Here is a 6,604-nt window from a genome sequence, read left to right as displayed (position 1 = left end):
GAGAATTTACAAAGGTATGTGATTCCTTTTTTGCAGTGTGATGATGGTTAAACTGTGCACCGATGTTTGTGAAATCTCGTTACAACGTACCTTAGCGAGATTTGTGTTGTTTGTAGAATCGTGTGGCAAGAGTGTTTCTTTCTAATTAGTCGTTTTTCTACTGGCAGAAATAATATTGATGTCATAGTGCCCAATTTATAATTTCCAAAGGTCTTGCCTTGGAAGTCGTGTGTGATAAACTTCGACGTTTGTGGACATATAATTTAATAAGTTTCATGTGCTTTCTTGTGCATTAGCACAACTTTATTTGCGTAAATTGTATATGGTAATTCTTTTAGAATTTCTTTTACTCTTAATGATGTCCCAACTTAATGGGTTTCCATTGTCAAACGAGCTACAGGACAATTGATCAAACGGAATAATGTTTGATATCGGAAAGGTATTCCTGATAAAGAAATCTAGACACAGATGCTAGTGCTTTATTTCAAATTGTCAATCCTTATGGTTTTTGGATTTCCTTATAGATATAACTATCTATATAATCACATATTTCACATGCTGAAATAAACATACCATTTATCAGGTCAATGTATTAACAAAGTCATATTTCTAAAAACCAATCAAATATCTGGTCATAATGCTATTTTAGGGAAATCTTGTCACTTGTTTGACATATTATATACCCCGTCTTACCCGGTTCGCGCCGGAGAGGTAATCTCAGTATATCCGGACAAACTGGAGAGTCTGCTACTCTATACCTAGTTTTGCCGGAGAAAATTTTCTATTTCCCATAAATAGTATCTTTTCAAGATTTTTAAAAGTGCCTCTTTCATTAGGGCTTTTATCCAGAATCAAGGAAATTTGTATTTCCCTAACATATCTTATTCCCGACCAAATAATATCAATAAGCAAGAAGCAATTATGTGCTATTTCCTGCTAATCGTCATTTTTATGGAATACCAATATCCATTACATTGTATTTATATAAGTAATTTACCTTTAAAGTTTATTTAAGGCAAAATTCTTAAATTCAAGTCTAAATATCATCCGGAGTGCTATCAGATAATATTAAGCTTCAAATTTTCCGTTTAAACTTAGGTATTATTATAACACCTAATTGCGTAAACAAGTGGCTTAGCTTATACTAAGGCATCTTTTCTTATGTTTAAGTCTAAATGTTATCAGATGTGCTACCCGTTAATAGCAATCTCCTAACTCTTTTATTTAAGCTTAAGTATCATTATCACAACACTTATAGGCTTAAAGCAGTGGCTTAGCTCTGATACCACCTTCTGTCACGACCCCCGATCCACCCTGGCCGGAATCGGGAGCCGTGAGCAGTCCAGTGGTACCGGTGATTATTTTGAAAAACATTGCAGCGGAAATTTCATCAGGACCGTGAGTTAGGAAAATATCAGAGTTTAGAAATACCGGATTTTATTTAAATAGATGGAATAAATTCCATGTTTTACAAAGGTAGCTTTTAATAAAAACAATATTTCTTAATTTGATTTAAATAAATAAAATAAGCCACTTCTTGATGCCTTTTAGTGCCGTATCCATCTTTCATTCCAATCTACTGTATTTACCTGAAACATGTTTTAAAAAAAGTTTTGTCAGCGGGAAATACTGAGTGAATCATTCTATTTACTGAAAACGACACATTTGTTATAATTTACAGTATCAAGAGTTTTTACATATGTTTATTATCAACCAACTTTCAAGAATAGGTATTTGTCACAGACCAGCTCTGTGACTGTGGTCATATCACCATTGGCTGTCCCAATGAGTGACGTATATCACTTTAGGCTCGCCCACCTAATGTGAAGGAAACAATAATAATAATATTGTGCACAATACCCCACATACCGGCTGTAATTTGGTGATTACATAAACTTAATCACTGTAATTATAACTTTGAAAATAATTTGGAGTATTGTAAAACATTTGATAAAAAGAGAATGACTCACAAACTGTGAGAAAAGAGAATGACTCACAAACTTTGAGAAAAGAGTTTATAAAAGAGGAATGACTCACATTATAAGCATGCAGATTCATACGGGCAAAGTTTAATCTACAGATAAGCCTTGATATATTCCAGATTTATACATGCAGAGCTTAGCCTATTGATTTAGCCTTGTAACCTAGTGCATACGAACTAGGTAGGTAACTTAATACAACAATTACGATAACTCACGAGATCAAATTCTCACAACGAACGACAAAGTGCGATACTTAAACATCCATCGATTTAACGACGAACGACAAAGTACGATACTTAAACATCCATCGAATTAACGACGAACGACAAAGTATAACCCTATGTGGGCGGCACTTAAACATCCATTGGATATATTGATCTCGGAAAATGAATCGTAATAGCGATCGAGTTATTACCCTGATTGCGGCAGCATTTCATGAATCGTGTGTGTTTGTTGTATTGTTTCTGCCATAACTCGACGTACACAGCGAGTTTTTTCGTCGTTCCAAAGACAGAATTCAAGTCCCAAGGCCCTCTATTTATACTGAAAATTTGCATCTCCCGCGTGTCGCGGAAGAATTCGTGGAATCTCCCGCGTATCGCCTGGGATGTCATTTTTAGGGTAGGGTAGGTACGTGTCCAACTAGCCTTGCTGAGTCGACAGTTTCGATAAATTCAAATTTTACAGCGAGTTATTTAGATAATCGTTAGCTAGGGTTTTACCCCCCTGAGTTTTAGGGGCCCTGATCCTGATTCCGATTGTTCTAAAAATTTTAGGGTTTATGCCAAATTACTTGGGTGTCTCAATTAGGGTTTCCTATAGGTTAAATAAAATAATAATTTATAGTTTCGGGTGAGGGCAGTGTTGCAGAAGTCGCTAGGCGGAACCTAGTCGGCCAACGAGGGAGTTGGGTGTACTCGGAGTACTCGGGGTGTACTCGGAGAGTACTCGGACATGGTAAATATCAAGAAAATTAATTATTGGATAATCTTTATATGTCAAAATAAGCAAATTCAAATCATAATAAGCACAATTCATGTCAACACAAGCATAATTCATGTCAAAACAAGCATAATTTAAAATCAAAACATGTTTAAAGTTCAAATTTAAAATACTAAAGTATTTCAAAATAAGCATAATTAATTCTAGAAGATATTAGACATGAAACTTTTGATACTCGTCTAGTCGTCTTCTTCCAAAATATTTTCCAAGGGATCTCCATATTGTTCATTAATGTTAACCCCATCTGATTCATATTCAACCTCATCACTCAATTCCTCTTCATTCTCGGAAACAAAATCTTCTTCTTCAAGTTCTCTCAGTCTAGAACTTCTTCGATTTTCTAAAGATTCACCATTGATCGATGTCGCCGAGGGTACTTCAGGCTGTGCTTCTTCTACATCACCTTCAACAATCCAATCTTGAGCCTCACTTGCATCATTGGCTAATAATACTTCCATACCCTTAGTCTTCCTTTTCTTGTTCATTTGCATCAAATTTGCATTAAATTGAACACAAACAAGATTATTCAATTTGTTTGTCTCTAGTCTATTTCTTTTCTTTGTATGCACCTACAAAAACATTAAACAACAAAGGGTTTATTTAAGCATTCTTTAACTCATAATATCAAAACTTCAAAAGTTACTAACCCCTTCAAAAGTGCTCCAATTCCTTTCACAACCCGATGAACTAGTTGTTAAAGAAAGTATCCGAATAGCAATCTTTGTCAATTCAGGGGTTGAGGCACCGTAAGCTCCCCACCAATTTGCTACAAGTTCCCCCAAACAAGTTACTAACTGATAAAGTTAAAATTTATACATATAAAATTTAAAATATAAAAATGCATTACCCGGATCAAAGTTGTCGTCATTCACCAAGCATCCTTTAGTTGCCATTTCCCGACTAAATTTTTCTTGTTTACTCTTGTACACTGGCAACTCAACCGTCACGATATGGTTTTGCAAAGTGTGATTTCCCGGATATATGGTAGCAACAAATTCAACAATCGCATCCGACAAATCAAGATCATTTTGCATATCCGGATTGTTGTAAAGATAATAAGGGTTTAGAAGATAGGCTGTTAAATGTAGTTTCGTATCAAGCCTACCTTTCATCTTTTTTGAGATGATATCCAAAACCGGTTGGTAGTATTTTTCTTTATTGCCCAAAACATTCATGATTTCTTGTTTTGCACTCTCAATCTCACCATAGATAAACCCCATGGATGGCTTCCGATCCGCATCAACCATCCGCAAAACTTTAACCAATGCAGTAAAAACTTTTAAACATAAAGCTACTCCAGTCCAAAATGGGATATTCATCACTGTCGAATGCGCTACTTTCCCTTTTGCTGATTTTCTAAACTTACAAGCCTCCCATTCATCACTAGTAAACATTTGTTTCAGTTGGGCCTTCTTATCTGCCAAGCTTTGCAAAGTGAGAAATGCGGAAGCAAATCTCGTGACTCCCGGCCTAACAATATCTCTTTTTTTAGTGAAGTGCCTCATCAAAGCCAATGTTTTATGATGGGCATAAATGAACACGGTTAGTGCTTTCGCTTGAGTGAGAATTTTGTTATACCTAGATAGCCCACCAATACCTTTCAGAACAAATAAACAAGTTAACAATATTATAAAAAAAATATATATCAAAGGGATTTACATCAGTTATATATCAAACACCAAACAGTAAATTGTAAGCACACAATTGCCTGAGTGGATTTGCACAACTTAAAAATTAAAACACATACCTTCAAGCATGAGATTGAGGGTATGCGTCGCACATGATGTCCAAAAAATAGTTGGCCTTTTCTCTTTTAACAACTTTGCCGCTCCCATATTATTTGAAGCATTATCTGTCACAACTTGAACAACATTTTCGGGCCCAACTTCCTTGATGCAAGCTTCTACATACTCATATATGTGCTCACTTGTGTGAGATTCATCCGAAGACTCTTTAGAGGACAAAAAAATGGTTCCGGATTTCGAATTCACACAAAAATTCATGATGCTTCTTCTCTTTCTATCGGACCATGCGTCCGTCATAATAGAGCATCCATTAGATTTCCATTCATCTTTGTATGGTGTCAACAATTTGTGTATTCTTTCAACTTCTTTCTTGAGGTATGTCTCCCCCATTTGATACCTAGTTGGAGGTGGAGCACCACGTCCAAATTGGCCAGCCGCTTCCAACATCATTTTGAAACTATCCCTCTCAAATGCATGAAAAGGAATTGCACATTCGTACGCCCATCTACAAATGTACTCTTGTAAGCGAGTAATTTGTTCCTTACGAAAAACATTTGAAAGATCACCATTTTTGTTTTTTTCCCTATTTAAATTATCAGGAGCCTTTGTAAAACCGAAACGATCATAGGGACCAAAAGATCTTGGAGGCTTTCTAGCACCAAAGGAATCTTCCATTACATCATCCTCAATGATAATGCTTTCTTTGTCGCTTCTAATATCCACCCCCGCTCTTAAATTTTCATCATCGTGTTGTTTTCCTTTCTTTTTATTTTTGTTCCCGAGGATGGCATCTCTACATTTTATTTGGTCATCTTTTGTGGATTTGGGACATGCGGCAACATTTCCCGTTACTTGTGCAATGTGATGTTTAAGTCTATTGATTCCTCCGGACATCTCTTTATTGCACAAAAGACATTTCACTCTATCTTTGTTTTTAGGATCCGCCAAGACTCCATATTCCCATCCTGGATCATTAGATTTTCGTTTAAGTTTCTCTGTATCTACACTTGACGCAGTAGATGTGTTCTTTGATGACATAGCTGGATAAGTAAACAAATTAAACAAACAAGTTTAGACTGAATCTGAAATTCAACCTGCTATCTTTTTTACAAACTGAGAAAAGCTTAATCAAACAATAGTCAACTGATATTGTTTGTACTTTGTCTCTGTAGCATAAGACCAACAAAATGAAAGTGAAACTAGAATTAAAAAAAAAAGCTTAATCAAACAATAGTCAACTGATATAGTGATATGAATACTTAAGTGTTGGTGCACTTTGTGTCTGTACTTTGTCTATATTTTGTAATGTATAAAACGATGTCTTTTGTCGGTTGTGTTTACGTCTTTTATGTGTTGTTTATGTATTGTAATGTGTTGTGATATGTGTTTGACCAAGTCAACCATCCTCCTGGTTTGACTTGGCCAAACTTCAACACTTAATAGTTGAAAGATGACCTGTCTCGAAGGATGTCATCGAAGGATGTTTAGTATCCTTCGATGACTTCGAAAGATGTCTTTCGAAGTATCTTTGTGGACCTCGAAGGATATACCATCCTTCGAGGTATGCTTAGATCCTTCGAGATCTTTCGATAGTCTTTCTGGTCGACAGATGATCCTTCGACCAGGATCTCTATCCTTCGTGCATGGGAATCTGATATGGGTATATATATCCATGAGGGTTTCACTTCACTAGTTAGTTCTGTCCAAAGTGTGTGTTCATTGTAGAGAGCTTTTGTGTGTGAAACCCAGGTCTTTGTAAGAGTGTATTTTCAGTTTGGTCAAGGTCTGTAACCGTGTCCACTGAAATACAAGAGAAAACTTTGATACTTGCTTGTCTACTCTTTCTCTTGTTCACTTTGCTTTCATATAAACTCC

General features: G+C 35.9%; 1 protein-coding gene across 1 annotated transcript; it reads right to left on the bottom strand.

Annotated features, from left to right (window-relative positions):
• Positions 1–3,163: 3,163 nt before the first annotated feature.
• On the bottom strand, positions 3,164–5,767 carry LOC110887309. Its single transcript, XM_022135020.2, has 4 exons — positions 4,732–5,767; positions 3,832–4,581; positions 3,632–3,750; positions 3,164–3,553 (listed from the first exon to the last, which is right to left on the bottom strand). The coding sequence occupies exons 1-4, from the start codon at positions 5,765–5,767 to the stop codon at positions 3,164–3,166; spliced, it is 2,295 nt and encodes a 764-aa protein (XP_021990712.2).
• Between the last annotated feature and the right edge of the window lie 837 nt (positions 5,768–6,604).

This window comes from Helianthus annuus, chromosome 11 (genome assembly GCF_002127325.2).
Source record: "Helianthus annuus cultivar XRQ/B chromosome 11, HanXRQr2.0-SUNRISE, whole genome shotgun sequence".
NCBI classification, from domain to species: domain Eukaryota; kingdom Viridiplantae; phylum Streptophyta; class Magnoliopsida; order Asterales; family Asteraceae; genus Helianthus; species Helianthus annuus.
This window is presented reverse-complemented; position numbering and strand designations above follow the sequence as displayed.

What these genes read in the sequence shown, in the direction of transcription:
- LOC110887309 (XM_022135020.2), bottom strand. Translation starts at nt 5,767, where the DNA reads ATGTCATCAAAGAACACATCTACTGCGTCAAGTGTAGATACAGAGAAA. An exon ending in TGACGACAACTTTGATCCGG is followed by an intron (nt 3,751 to 3,831) that starts GTAATGCATTTT and finishes GGGAACTTGTAG; the next exon opens with CAAATTGGTGGGGAGCTTAC. An exon ending in ATTGGAGCACTTTTGAAGGG is followed by an intron (nt 3,554 to 3,631) that starts GTTAGTAACTTT and finishes ATGTTTTTGTAG; the next exon opens with GTGCATACAAAGAAAAGAAA.